This window comes from Myxine glutinosa, chromosome 2, assembly GCF_964187855.1.
Source record: "Myxine glutinosa chromosome 2, kmMyxGlut1.1, whole genome shotgun sequence".
Lineage (NCBI taxonomy): Eukaryota > Metazoa > Chordata > Myxini > Myxiniformes > Myxinidae > Myxine > Myxine glutinosa.
Window position 1 is genome coordinate 185,639,325 of NC_136262.1, and position 15,240 is coordinate 185,654,564.

At 44.2% G+C, this 15,240-nt stretch overlaps 1 protein-coding gene across 10 annotated transcripts in view; it reads left to right on the forward strand.

The window, feature by feature from the left end:
- The window catches only part of LOC137420995 (rho guanine nucleotide exchange factor 2), a 349,574-nt gene that overhangs the window by 182,055 nt on the left and 152,279 nt on the right, over positions 1-15,240 (forward strand). For all 10 annotated transcript variants that reach the window (XM_078772071.1, XM_078772076.1, XM_078772072.1 and 7 more), the window contains one exon: positions 14,471-14,742. In XM_078772071.1, coding sequence (XP_078628197.1) covers positions 14,510-14,742 — 233 coding nt within the window. In that variant the 5' untranslated portion in view covers positions 14,471-14,509. The remainder of the gene's footprint in view (positions 1-14,470; positions 14,743-15,240) is intronic.

Consider the following 15,240-nt stretch of genomic DNA (forward strand, 5'->3'; position numbering starts at 1 on the left):
TGATTGAAGATTGCAGCGAAGGATTGTTCAAATGGTGGAGAAATCACCTCGATCATCTGCCAAATAGATTCAAGCTGGCCTTCAGAAACAAGGTACGACAATTTCAACTCTCACCATCCGTCGCCAACTCAATGAAAGGGGGTTCTATGGTAGGACCCCGTTGCTGAGAGAGAGACATAAGAAAGCCTGACTGAAGCTTGTCAAAACACACCTAAAAGAAGCCAAAATCCTTCTGGGAGAATGTCCTGTGGACAGATTAGACCAAATTAGAGCTTTTTGGTAAAGCACATCATCTCTATGTTTACAGAAAACAAAATGAAGCCTTCAAAGAAAAGAACACTTTCCCTACAGTCAAACATGGAGGAGGTTCAGTGATGTTTTAGGGTTGCTGTGCTGCCTCTGGCACTGGGTGCCTTGAATGTGGGCATGGCATCATGAAATCAGGAGATTGCCAACGCATTTTGGAGCGCAATGTTCAACCCAGTGTCAGAAAGCTGCGTCTCCGTCGAAGGTCATGGGTCTTGCAGCAGGACAATGACCCCAAACACACTCCAAAAAGCACCCAGGAATTGTTCAAGACAAAACACTGGACTGTTCTGAAGTGGCCAGCAATGAGTCCAGATCTAAATCCCATTGAACACCTGTGGGGTGATCTGAAAACAGCAGTTGGGAGATGTCACCCTTCAAATCTGGGAGAACTGGAGCAGTTTGCACAAGAAGAGTAGGCCAAACTTCCAGTAGAGATGTGTAGGAAGTTCATGCATGGCTATAGGAAGCACTTAACTGCAGTTATTTTGTCCAAAGGCCATGCTTCCAAATATTTAGTCTAAGGTGTCAATAATTTTGTCAATGCCATTCTTTTTATTTTCTGATTTAAAAGGATATATTAAGTTCTGAATAAAAAACAAAGGTTCTTTAATATTTTACAGTGAAATAAAGAATTGTGGAGACCAAATACTTTTGTCAATTTCAACTTGTTTTTAGAGAAAATTGTGAGTTATTTGAAAAAGGTGCATGGGTGCCAATATTTTTGGCCACAACTGTATATCCAGTACTGTAATTTTAACAAAACAGTGATTTTAACTATCGTTTAAAAATAACAATCCAGAAGTAGTCCAGAAGCAGTACCGTAAACCACCCTTATACACCTTGAAGTACTGCAAAACTGGAGGTTCTTGGAAATACGATGTTGCGATTTGTGTTCTGTTCAAGTATATAATTAAATGTAAATAAAATGAAGACTCCAAAATCAATAAATCCCAGAATTTACCGCCATTTTCCGCAGTGTCTATTACATCACCCTCTCTAACACATTGTCATAGTTATTTGTGCCTGTGGTTTGTGCGATCGGGACGAATTCAGAGACAAAGTACGGTAAAATGGCAAATGTTTCCTCCTATTCCGATTTATGTTCAAAATATAACAATTGATTTAAATAAGGTGTTCCTAAATCATAAGCTGATGAGAAGGACAAACGGACATTAACCCATTGTTTAACCCCACTTTTTGCTTTGCATGCTCAGGGTAACTAGAACGGCATGTGGTGGAGTACATAGCTCCACCAGGTTGAACAGTTTCTGTTTTGTATCCCACTGATAGGCTGAATCTGTATCCTGAACCAAACCAAAATCTATTCGCCTTGTTCTTGTCACACCGCTAACCTGTCAACCAGATTTAATCCGAATCAATCCAAACGTTTTGCAATATTCTGCGATGTAACGTTTTTGGCCCCATCACTCAATGGTGAAGAATCACTTTAAAAATTGTTGTATCCGGATCCGGATCTTCACCAAAATCTAATCAATTCGTCCTTGTCACACACCCAACCTGTCCACCAAGTTTTGTCCGAATCAGTCCATAATGTTTGAGATATCCTGCTCACAGACAAACGGGGGTGAAAACTTAACCTCCCTCCACTTTCGTTGGCGCAGGTAATTATATGTAATCATGACTTTCAGTATATATTGTCATACATATGATGTGTTGCTGTAGTTTTGGAGTGACTTTGTGATGCTAACCATATTTCTCTTTGAAATATTCATCATTCAATAATACTTATTATTTGCAAAGGTACCCACAGAGTCGCTTCGTAATGGGAATATTATGAGGGGGTCGGGGAGGAGGTGGAGAGGAAGAAGGGGAAGTGGGGGTTGGGGGAGGTGGGAGAGGCGGGGGAAGAGCAGGGGCACGGGGACAGGGGAGAGCAGGAGGGAGCACGTGGATGTTCGGAAGAGCAAGAGGGCATTGAGGGGGAGCAGGAGGACATTGAGGGTGAGCAGGAGGACATTGAGGGAGAGCAGGAGGACATTGAGGGGAAGCAGGAGGACATTGATAGGAGCAGGAGGACATTGAGGGGGAGCAGGAGGATGGGGAGAGGGAGCAGGAGAATGTGGCAGAGCATGAGGAGGGAGCAGGGTGTCCCACTGTCCCATTATGAATAAGGTTGAAGAGTGCTCGCCCTAATGGCTTGAGCACCCAAGGTAGCACTCCAACGAAACGGTTGATATTAAGGAATGGCTGACTTGGCAAGAGATAGCAAGCTGATTGGTAATGTACCATACCCCAGGAGCAAGGGCGTACAAGGCGGGGGGTTGGCTTTAATGGTTTTGGAGTTATGGAGAAGTCGCGCACACACACACACACACACACACACACACACACACACACACACACACACACACACTCATGAAGGTGGATAATTTGAGATCTGGGAGGGCTCTGTTCCACCTTTTGAAACGTGCATATGTAGATAACAACAAATGACACACACTGACGCACATACACTGACATTTATTATTATAGATGCAAAATGGCCAAATTTGCTGCACCCTCTCCACCCCACAATCTCATACATGCATCTTCAACCCCCTCTGGTGTCCTCCTCTCTCCCTTGTGCTCCTTTCGGTTACCTGATCTTATTTTCTCTTCTGTTCTCTGCTCGTCCTTTTTTTTTTTTCTTCTTTTTTTTCTCCACTTAATCACCCCCACCTTCTACCACAACACCAACCACTGAACATATCTAATAAACAGCTCCCAAGTGCGATTTTCATTTGGGAAGATAGGAACGATATTATTTAAGCGTCTTTGGGCTTCCTGAAAAGCGCTATATAAAATAAATGCATTATTATTATTATTATTGAAGGTTTTTTTTTTTTTTAAAATCAACGTGTATTTATATATTTTTAATCTGTGTTTAACAATTGTGGAAGAGTACTTCGAGTATGTTTTTCACTCAGATTCAACTCTGAGCTGCATTTGGTAAATTTTAATAAAGCAATTGTTCATTTATTGTGAATTTAAAGTTGAAGGTCAAGCTTTGATAGTATAATAAAAATGGTGACACAGCCGGTGTACTAGAGCTTGTTTAAGGCAGCAAGTCACATCACAGCAATGCTTTGTGGGAAATATTTGTGCCACCTTTGCTTTTGTCTACTCGGCACGTTTGTGTTTAAAAAGGCACTTTATTCAAAGTTTATCTAGGTAACTTGCAGGTATTAAAGAAACCCACAATTATTCAATACAATGAGAATGTTACATGGGGATATGCACGTGCAGAGGGAATGGTTGTTTTCCTTGCATGGATATCCAAGGAACTTTGGTTGCAGGAGGAAGACATTTGGCCCATGATGCTTGTACTTAATTAACACCACATTGGTTAAACTGATCGATGAGTTTGTGGACTTAATGTCACTTTGGTGTGATGGGAAGGGATGGGGGTAACGAATGGATGGTGAAGGGATTGGGCAGGGATGGGGATTCACATGTCTTTGGATGGGCAACGTGCTCTTCAAAAGGTTTCAACAATCACTCCTGTCCATGACGTTTTTTTTCTTCCCTTTTCATATACATGGTCGAGGCTCATGGAGGAGTTCGAGGAAAAATGGGATGGAACGGAATGAAAAGGGGAAAACTAACCGCACACAAGCTGAATGAAACACAGAAAGAAGAGGAAGGTGGGGATGAAACAGAAAAGGAAAAAGCGTTACACCTAGGTGCCCCGTCAGTGAAGTGATGAGTTGACAAAGTGGAAGATGCAAGGCGGCCATCTTGGATTTTGACGTGGCGACCCAATTTTCAATAGCGTTCTTCCTTATGCGTAGATACACCCACACACCAGATTAGAAGTTAGTAGTTCGTTTATTTTTCAAGATATTCCACTCACAAGGTTCAGACATTTACTTTTCAAGATATCGCGCTCACAAGGTTTAGATATGGTGACAGCCATCTTGGATTTTGACGTGGCGACCTAATTTTCAATGGGGTTCTTCCATATGCCTAGTTGCACCCACACACCAAATTAGAATTCGGTCCTTCGCTTACTTTTATAAAGATATTGCAGTGCACGCACGCACGCACACACGGACGGAGGGGAAAACCAAAGTCTCCCTTTCGCTCCGCGGTTCGATGGGGGACAACAAACCAAACAACAAAGAACGAGGCGAGGAAGAGGGGGGAAATCTCAATAACATTGAAAATAGGAGTGGTTGGGAATGGGGTCATTTGGGGTAGAAGAAATCATGGGGGTAGAGAGATCCCTTTCGAATGAAGTTTGTGATGGAGATGCTCTGTTCCTTTGATATGTAGACTATCTGGAAGCCCATGGTAAAAATACCACAATATAAAAATAAAAATAAAAGGAAGCCTTGTATTCTTGCACTGGTTGAAAGAGCTAAATTTAGGCAGTACTGCGTTCTAACTTCCTTATAGCTGTGGATTAATTTTAAGCAACCTTCACATAATTTATTGTCTCCGAGGAACATTTCCATGTTTTATGGGGGAACAGACAGACCCAGCATTATTCTATAAAATATACTGTATTGAGTATTGTGAAATTCCAAAACAATCCAATTTCTTAACAGCAGATATATCACTGCATATTTCTTAACAGCAAAAAAAAAAAAAAATTCTGAGCGATCGAAGCAGTGGTCTGTTGCCTTAAAAACTGCCCAGGTTCAATTTTTGGTCTGATTGAAAAAATTGTAATTTTCCTGTACATTTGGATTAATTTGAAGCAACTTTTGCCAAAAAATTTTTCCACTTCGAGGACCTTTTCTATGTTTCTCGGTGGGACAGACAGGCAGACAGATGGCATTAGCCTATTATACATATACAGTGCATTCAGAAAGTATTCAGACCCCTTCACTTTTTCACATTTTGTTATGTTGCAGCCTTATGCTGAAATCGTTTAAATTCATTTTTTCCCTCATCAATCTGCACTCAATACCCCATAATGACAAAGAGAAAACAGCATTTTAGAAAGTTTTGCAAATTTATTAAAAAGAAAAAACTGAAATATCACATTGACATAAGTATTCAGACCCTTTGCTATGACACTTGAAATTTAGCTCAGGTTCCTCTCATTTCTCTTGATCATCTTTGAGATGTTTCTACACCTTGATTGGGGTCCACCTGTGGTAAATTCAATTGATTGGACATGATTTGGAAAGGCACACACCTGTCTATATAAGGTCTCACAGCTGACAATGCATATCAGAGCAAAAAACAAGCCATGAGGTCGAAGGAAATGACGAAATGCAGTTTGGATTTATGCCAGGAAGAGGAACGACAGACGCGCTTTTTATTGTGAGGCAGTTACGGGAGAGGTACATGGAGAAGAGGAAGAAGTTGTTTCTTGGGTTTGTTGATCTGGAGAAAGCATTCGATAGGGTTCCACGCGAAGTAGTGACATGGGCATTGAGGAAGTTAGGAGTGGAGGAATGGTTGATCAGAGTAGTGATGGCAATGTACAAAAGAGCGCGCACAGTTGTAAGGACGAAGGACGGGAACAGTGGTGAGTTTGAGGTGAAGGTGGGAGTGCATCAGGGGTCGGTACGAAGTCCACTACTATTTGTAGCTGTGATGGAGGTGCTGGCTCAGAACGTAAAGGAGGGTTTACCGTGGGAGTTGTTGTATGCAGATGAACTGGTGTTGATTGCGGAAAGTATAGATGGACTGAAGGAGCCAAACAAGTGGAAGGAATGTATGGAGACAAAAGGTCTGAAGGTGAATATTGGAAAGACGAAGGTAATGGCAAGTGGTAAAGCATGTGGTGAGGTGGAAAGAACTGGGAAGTGGCCGTGTGCTGTGTGCAGGAAGGGTGTCTGAGTGAACTCCATTCAATGTACAATGTGCGCTGAGTGGGTTCATCAAAAATATAGTGGTCTGAGAGGGTCATTAACCAGTGTGGCAGCTATATTCAAATGTAAGGTGTGCACAGAGGGAGCTGCAGATGGAGGAAATGTTGAGTTGGATCTTGGAGACGGCGTGAAGCTGGAAGGTGTGAAAACATTTTCTTACCTCGGAGACGTGCTGAATGGAGAAGGTGGATCAGACTCTGCAACGGTTGCTCGAGTGAGATGTGCATGGAAGAAGTTTCGGGAACTGAGTGGCGTGCTGATGAGGAGGGGAGTGTCGTTGAAGCTGAAGGGAAAGGTGTATGCTGCATGTGTGAGAAGTGTTATGATTTATGGGAGCGAGACATGGGTAATGAACGTAGAGCAGCAACAAAGGCTGGAAAGGGTGGAAATGCGAATGGTTCGGTGGATGTGTGGAGTGTCGTTGAGAGAGAGGAAGACAAATGGTGAATTGCGAAAGATGATGGGAATAGAGCCTGTGATTGACGCTGTGAAGAGAAACAGGTTGAGATGGTTTGGTCATGAGTTGAGGAAGGATGAAAATGACTGGTTGAGAAGAGTGATGGAAATGAATGTAGAAGGAAGTAGAGGACGGGGAAGACCGAGAAAGACTTGGCTAAAGATGGTGGAAGAAGAAATGCGGGCAAGGGGGTTAAGAAGGGGAGATGCAGATAATAGGGCAAAATGGAGAAGATTGTCATGGAGACCGCAAGGCTAACCCCTGCTCTCGCAGGGAAAATGGCCTTAAAATGTATGTTGTTGTTTGTTTGTTGAGGTCGAAGGAACTGCCTGCAGAGTTCAGAGACAGGATTGTGTCGAGGCACAGATTAGGGGTTGCCTACAAAAACATTTCTGCTGCATTGAAGGTTTCCAAGAGCACAGTGGCCTCCATAATTCTTAAATGGAAGAATTTTGGAACAACCAGGACTCTTCCTAGAGCTGGTCGCCCGGCCAAACTGAGCAATCGGGGGGGTGGGGGGGGGGGGGGTAAGAGAGATGACCAAGAACCCGATGGTCACTCTGGCTGAGCTCCAGAGATCCTGTGTGGAGATGGGAGAAACTTCCAGAAGGACAACCATTACTGCAACACTCCACCGATCTGGGCTTTATGGCAGAATGGCCAGACGGAAGCCTCTCAGCCTTTCCAGACGGAAAGACACATGAAAGCCCACAGAATCTTGTTTCTCACAGTCTGAGAGTCCTTTAGGTGCTTTTTTGCAAACTCCATGCGGGCATTAAAAATGATCGGGGTTTAAGGGGTTTACCGGGGTCAAAGTGGAACCAGGCTTGACTTCCACAAAATAGGAATTTGCTTTTTCCTCTGAAACTACACACACTATTTTGATGAAACTTACCCACAACCTTCATCCCCCATGATATACCGAAGTTTTGTTCACGGCACAAAGAAAATCGAAGTCTAAGCAGGTCTACAGGGGTCAAAGTGGGTCCAGGTTTGACCCCCCCCCCCAAAATAGGTATTTGCTTTCTTCTCAGAAACGACACACGCAATTTCGATGAAACTTCACCACAACACCTTAAGCACTCATGATGTACCAAAGTTTGTTCAAGGCATTAGAAAAATTGGGGTTTGCGGAGATATACAGGATGGGAGGGGGGTGGGGGGTTGCCCCCCAAGATAGGTATTTTTTGCTTGTTTGTTTAAAGTCTTATATTATGTTAGTATGATTCTACATGCTGCCCTGTCTTCTAGAAACCATTGAAATTGGTTTAAAATACCTTTAGTCAGTGTCGTATACTGTTTATTCCACCAGGTCAGCGCAGATGTCAGCAGATAGGTGACAAAATTGGGCCTTTGATGATAAAAGCATGCCACTTGGCATGATATTAGGACATACCCTAAGGAATATCGTTGGCTATAGGGGCATTGCAGATTTGTTTGTGGCAGCCATGGGGACCATTTTGAAAAATAGCCACTATTACCTATGTTTTTTCACATATCTGTTGTACGGTGACTGCTTGTGGGATTGGGAATGTAATTTATGTGTTGTATTTGCTGTTGTTTGAGCTGGAATTTAACTGAAGAGCTGTGGCTGAATAGTGTGATATCTTTACTGCATTTATTTTGTTTTACAGCAATTGGTATAGTAATTAGTAGCAATTAGTAGTCTGAAAGAACTGCCAACCATTTTACAATGGTAAGATGGGGGCATGTCTCTCCCCATACTTGTGCAGTCATTCATGCCCACATTGCCCACCACACTGGCAGAGAACAGTGCACATGAGTGCAGCCTTGAGACACTTGTCCTCTATGTTCACAGCCTTTCTTACAGCCACATCAAAGGAGTTCTTGACATGCATCAGTGGCCTTGGGGCATGGTTGTCCACCTTGGTTCCCAGAGACAAGAGGGAAAGGGCCAGTCCATGGGGACCGATCGGCACTCTGACCGTGACCGCGCTGAACTGACAAATCCGGACAGTAGGGAAGGATGGGGAAGATTTGGCCCCCGACTTGCTTGGGGGGTACATCCACCGCGAAGAGGCATCCCTGATAGTTGTACGATACACTTTATTTTTTGATACAGAAACTCGTAAATTTTCTTTATTTTCAGATCTGGTGGTTTAATGTAAAATAAAATGGCGACTCCACATAAGAAAGCTCAGCTCAGGGTGTCGAATGGTTCATCGAGTTGAGATTCGACACGCAAGTTCAGCATAATTTTCTTACAAGGTATGGAAGGAATCCGCCAACGCGGACTAATATCAGAGGGGTTTAAGGAGAATGGAAGTTGTCAGAAACAGAAAAGTATTGGTCGACCAGGCATAGGTGCAGCAAAAGTTGAACGAGTGTGTGAATCATTTCAACAGTCCCAGAAAATCAATCCGATGCGCATCCATAGAACTGGGATGGTGGTGCCAAACCTCACCGGTGCCAAAAAAAGGCCAACCTCTGCTCTGTGGGGAAAAATGGCCTCAAAAGGTGGTTTTTCTTGTATCCATAGAACTGGGACCACCAACCACCACTGTTCACAGGACTTTGCATAAAAGACTGAAGCTTTATGCCTACCTACAAGGTGCAGATTGTGCATGAATTCAAACCAAATGACAGACCCAAATGCAAGGCGTTTGCTTGGAAATGCTCAGTCGCAGAGAGGATGACGAAGATTACCTGAAAAAGGTAATTGTTATGTAATTATTTTTTTGGAAAATAAATAAAATAATAAATGTTGTTAACCCTTACAGCAAGCACCCTGAATATTTGAGGGCCAACACAAATAAACTATTATTTAAAGAACTAAAAATATGCTATTTTTTTTGTAAAATGGCTGCCATGGCGACCAGGGGGAAAATCTACAATGCCCCGATAGCCAAGCATATTCCCTATGTTTGACATATTCCCGATGATATGTTGCAACTTCATGCCAAGTGGCAAGCTTTTAATATCAAAGGCACAATCCTTCTATAACTTTCACCAAGCTGTTGTGCTATAATATTCACAGGGATGGTCTCCAAGATCTCCGTAAGGTTCTTCTTTGTCACTTGCATTGCTCCAATTATCACTGGTACAATTTTGGTGCTCTTCAGCTTCGAGATCATTTTTGAGGTTTTTAAAATATTATTATTATTATTTTTTGTATACTGAATCGAGGCTCGTGAAAGAGCTAACATTTATTTCACAAACAAATCAACCAGACAAACAAAACACACAAAAAGAGGGAGCGGAAGACAAGATGGGGAGAGAAGGGGAAGCACACAAACCACAACATTTGAGAGCAGGGAGAGGGCTTGGGGGCAGGAGGCGTGGGAAGGGGGGGGGGGGGGGGGAGAGGCATAAAACACAAGGGGACCGAAATTAGCGGGGGTAGAAAAGATCAAGGTTTTGGATGCGGGAGGATAAGAGATGGTGGTGAACAGCTGTTTTAAAGACCTGGAGGGTGGAGTGGGATTGAAGAGAGTGAGGGAGTTTGTTCCAGAGGCGGGAGAAAAGAGGAATGAAGGAGTGAAGGTGAGCAGAAAGTCTTGATTTTGGCAGTTTAACCATAAGAGGGTTGCAGGCAGATCTTGTGCGACCTGTAGGAATATTTGGGGGACAGAGCCCAGAGAGAGCTGGGGTGGCAAGGCCAGAGAGGAGTCGGTAGAAGACGGAAAGACCACCAACCTGCCTGCGGTGAGTGAGTGAAAGGCCCTTGGAGTTAGCTTCATCGCGGGAGATTCCAATGATTCTGAACGCTTTGGTTTCAACAGCGTGAAGACGAGCTAGGTGTGAGGCAGGAGCACCAGACCAGAGGGGAGAGCAGTATTCCATAGAGCTGCGGATGAAAGCCTTGTATGTGGTGAGGAGCTCAGGTGTGCCAAGGAAGGACTTCGCATGATGGAGGATGCCCAGTCGGCGACTGGCTTTGGAGGCCAGATTTGAAATGTGGTTTTCCCAGGAAAGATCATGGCAAATAGTGAGACCCAAAAGCTTGAGTGACAGAACTTCTTGGAGAGGATTATTCAGAAAGTGGATGGGAGGGTTTTCCAGTCGGTCTTTTCGGAGAGACATCGTAAGAGTGTGAGATTTATCAGGATTGAAAGACATGTTCCATTTGTTTGCCCAGTCTGTGATTTTGTCCAGGTCTGCAGAGAGTGAGGAGGCTGCAGACTGCCGATCTGAGGGATGAGGAATGGAGCGACAGAGAGTAGAGTCATCAGCAAAGAGATAGAGAGGATTTTCAAGAGAGTCAGAGAGATCATTGATGAAGACCAGAAAAAGCACGGGGCCCAGAACACTACCTTGGGGAACTCCAGCCTGAACAGGAAGAGGAGATGAGAGAAACCCATTCAGGGCCACACGTTGACGATGACCAGAGAGGAAGTCCACCAGCCATGCGTGGAGATTTCCATGGATACCAAAGGAGGAGAGTTTGGTGAGCAGAGCGGGGTGCCAGACCGTATCGAAGGCACGTGAAATGTCAAGGGAGACAGCTCTAATTTCCTGTTTGGCGTTGAGGACCTCCATCCATTGTTGAGAAAGCAGAAGCAGCATGTCCAGAGTAGAGTGACCAGGTCTGAAACCAAATTGATGATCAGAGATCAAGCCATTGGAGAAGAGGAAAGATTTCATATCTGAAGCAATGATGGATTCCATGACTTTGCTGATAATTGGGAGAAGGCTGATTGGTCTGTAGTTGCTAGGATCTGTTTTTGCACCTTTTTTGTGCAAAGCGGTGATGTTGGCTGATTTCCAAGCAGATGGCAGATGACCTTGAGCAAAAGAGAGGGTGAAGAGAACAGAAAGAGGGAGTGAAAGAGCGGAAGAACATGATTTTAGGACCCGTGGGCTGATGCCGTCAGGACCAGTTGCAGAATCAGAGTCGAGGGTTGACAGAAACTTTTCCACCTTGTCAGGAGGAAAGGACACAGAGTCCAGGAGCAGCTGGGTACGACTGGGTACGGTGGGTACAGAGAGGGATGGGTTTGGGACACAAGATTTAGAGGCAAACACAGAGTTGAGGCATTCAGCTTTTTCACGTGCGGAGTCAGCCGTTAAGCCATTTGAGGTAAGGGAGGGGATGGAGGGGGAACAAACACCAGAAACAGATTTGACCAGACGCCACCAGGATTTGGAAGAGGGAGACAGATAAGAGCGTTCGGTCTGGAGAACGGTGAGATATTGTTTCCTGGCTCTCCTGAGGGTGGACACACACTTGTTTCGGGCTTTGTGAAAGGAAATGAGATTTCCTTCCATTGGATTTGCTTTCCAGGAGACGAAAGCAAGTTGTTTCAGGGCAACAGCCTCACCACAAGATTCCGTGTACCATGGACGGGAGGAAGGGTATGACAACTGAAGACGAGATGGGATAAATCTGTGCATGAGAGAGAGCAATTTAGTTTGAAAGAATTCCCAGGATGAGTTGATGTCAGAGGCGGTAGAGATGGGAGACCAGTCCAGATGATTGATGGCTGCTTGAAGACCGTGCCAGTTGGCCTGAGAGAAATGCCAGACTCGTCGACGCTGAGGAGGCTCTCTGAGAATGGTCAGAGAGATGTCCACTTTGACAAGCACATGATCAGATGAGCCGATTGGAGCAGAAGAAGAGCAGCAGACATTTTCAGGGAAGTTAGTCATAACCAAACCCAGAAGAGAAGATGCTCCGTTGATTGAGATCCGGGTCGGGAAATTGACAGATTGTGTCAGTCCCAGTGAGTCGCAGAAGTCCTTTGCTGAAGAGCCATGGCTGGTGAGAGAGGTACCCACACCCAGCCAACTGCCATGGTGACAAACGAAATCACCACATATGAGGAAGAGAGAGTTGGGATGGGTAGATAGAAGTTGGTCCATATTATCAGACAGCGAGATGTAGATGGAGTCATCACTGTTTGGTGGACGGTACAACACACATATGAACAAAAGGTGGGAGGCAAGGGGAAGCCGTAGCCAAAGGTATTCCTGGGGGTGAGGTGGAGAGAGGGCAGTGGAGGGCGAGTGAGGAAGAGAGTTTTTTTTATAAAGATAGCAACCCCACCTCCAGGACGAGGCTCAGGTCTATCATACCGGAAGAGGGAGTAACCTGGGAGAGATACCAAGGCATCAGAGACATCATGAAGGAGGAAAGTTTCTGTTAAGCAGATCACATCTGGTTTGTCAGAAGCAACCTGTATGGAGAGATCAGTCAAGTTTGAGCGAAGGCCCCGGATGTTTGAGGTCCATACCGTTAATGAAGGGGGAGCCTCGGGTACAGAACGGGGGGGGGGGGGGAGGGGTAGGGTAAGATGTGGAAGAGGAGGAAGAGGTAGGGAGAGCTGTTGAAGGTGTGTCAGAGATTTCAGAGATTTCAGAATAGCTTGGAGAAAGGGAAGAATGGGGCGGACAAAAGGTTTGATGGAGATTGGGTGAGGCACAGTGAGGTGTTATTTGAGGAGGGGGAACGAGGCAGAAGGTTGGGGGAGATGAAGGTGAAAGTTGGAAGGGGGAAGAAGCAGGGAGGAAGCTTTGAGGAGGAGGGGTGAGAGGGGAGTCTAGGAGGGGAGGAGCGAGGGAGAGTCTCGGAGGGGAGGGGTGTGGGGGGAGTTTAGGAGGGGAGGGGTGAGATTGGATTTTGAAAAGTGTACGATTCATGGGAAACGAACATTTTTTGCAAAATGAGTTTGAGACCTTCGAGTCAAAAATACGTTTGAGGATGCTGAAGGAGGGGTGGAGTTCTGGATAGTTTAGGGAATGTAGAAAGGAGGAACTGTAAGAGATGGTATTATATATATTTTTTGGAATGAATAGATTTGGTGAGCAAGACGAAAGCATCCTTTTGTAGGAAAAGAAGAAAAGGGTGTTATAATATATGAGAGAAAATAGTTGTTCAGGGGACAGATTATACATTTCTAACCACGTGATCGCGAACAACGTGAACGAAGAACGAACGAACAAATAAACGAATAAGCCCTGAGAAGGAAATATTTTTGTGGGTTTTTTTTTTTGAGAGATATTAAACAAGGAGGTATGGGGTGAACGACTGGGACGAAACAGACAACGAAAATAATTGCAGCGCATTCGACGAATCGCTGAGAGAAAAACAAAACCACAAGGTCGGAGACGGTACGGTAACCTAAGCCTACAAGTACTAGGCCTCAGAATACTCGATACGCATTCACCGACGATTGTGTATACATGTACGAAAAATTAGCACCGAAAATTTTCCAAAAGATACGCTATAGGTACATACACCGAAAGATAGATACAGTCTCGACAAAAACACAATTGTGAAAGATCACTTAGCTTCGAAAGCGTGAGCGCATGGAACAGCTTCGAAAAGACGTGACCTCGCCGTGATCTCGCGAGATTGCCTCAAAGATTCTCGCGAGATTGCCTCGCGAGATTGCCTCGAGAGGTTCTGGTATTTGGTAATTTTCTTGATTTCTGTGTTGTTTAGGCCAACATCGCTGGGGACTGATACCTCATTCAGCAATGCCGTACTTTCTTTTTTTTTTGTGCCGAAGTACTATGTCTGGTCACAATGCTTTTTTTCCTGTGTTCATGCTCGATGGGATAATCAGGTTGTATTCTGGTTCATGTTTCGATTAAGTTTCTGAAACTGGGATTTTGAAATTTTTGCATATGTGCCAGTGAATTACTCCACATAATTTGTTGTGCCTTTGTGTGTACAGTTCTTCTGACATGTGTTTTTTACATCCCGATAGGAAGTGGCTCGTCCTTTTGATCGAGATTGACATAAACTTTGCACTATCAAGTAACTAATTCATTATTATGGCATCTGTGGCACTCAGAGTTCTGAAGACCGAGATCAACAAACGTGTTTTTTCTCGATGTGGTATAACGAGACGATCGATAACGTGCTTGTTACAATACCTTTCGTAAATTTTTCCATTCACTTGTGTTACAGGTGACACAGAAGGAAGCGGTGCTGAGAAAGGCCACAGACATGATGTCTGTCGTCCCTCCTCTGGCTTCTGCTCCTGGCGATGGCTGCTATTTGGGCAATGCAGGTGGTGGGGCACAGATAGTGGGATCACCTGAGGAGGAAGAAGAGAAGGATTTGGTAGCTGATGTGCCACTACGAAGAACCTGTGTGCATGGTGCGGCACAAAGCAGTCACCGGCACAGCTGGGAACCTGGAAAACGAGTTTCCTGGGATGACACAGTACAGTCGAGAAGGTATACATGGTTGGCAGAGAGGCTTTTTTACTCCAATGATTTAGCTTTTTATTTTAACTAGCTTTCTCATGAATATATTTTGCTCCAATTTTAGAACGTACTCTTGGTGAATGATGCTGAGAAAGCAAGGGAGTACATTATATAAAATATATGTCCTAATATTTCCTAATGCATCATCTTCTTCTTTTTTTATTTGGGTGTAGAAGCCTGATTTTTCACATCGTTTCACAATAATATCGTTTTGAGTTCTGAAACGTCATTAGGGATGAGGACAGCTTCATTTGCAGATAGATTGTCTTGCTTTCACATGAGCAAGATTTAGCTGCAGTTGGTAACTGGAAGTTAAAAACAGGCTTTTGTTATCATCAGGAACTGATTGAGGAATCCACATATTATCTAGACAAAGACTGAAATATTTGGACCTCCAGCGATTCCAGTCTTTCAACTGTGCCAGGCAGTTCATTTTGAGGCCTTCAATTCCACTAACATTTTATTTTT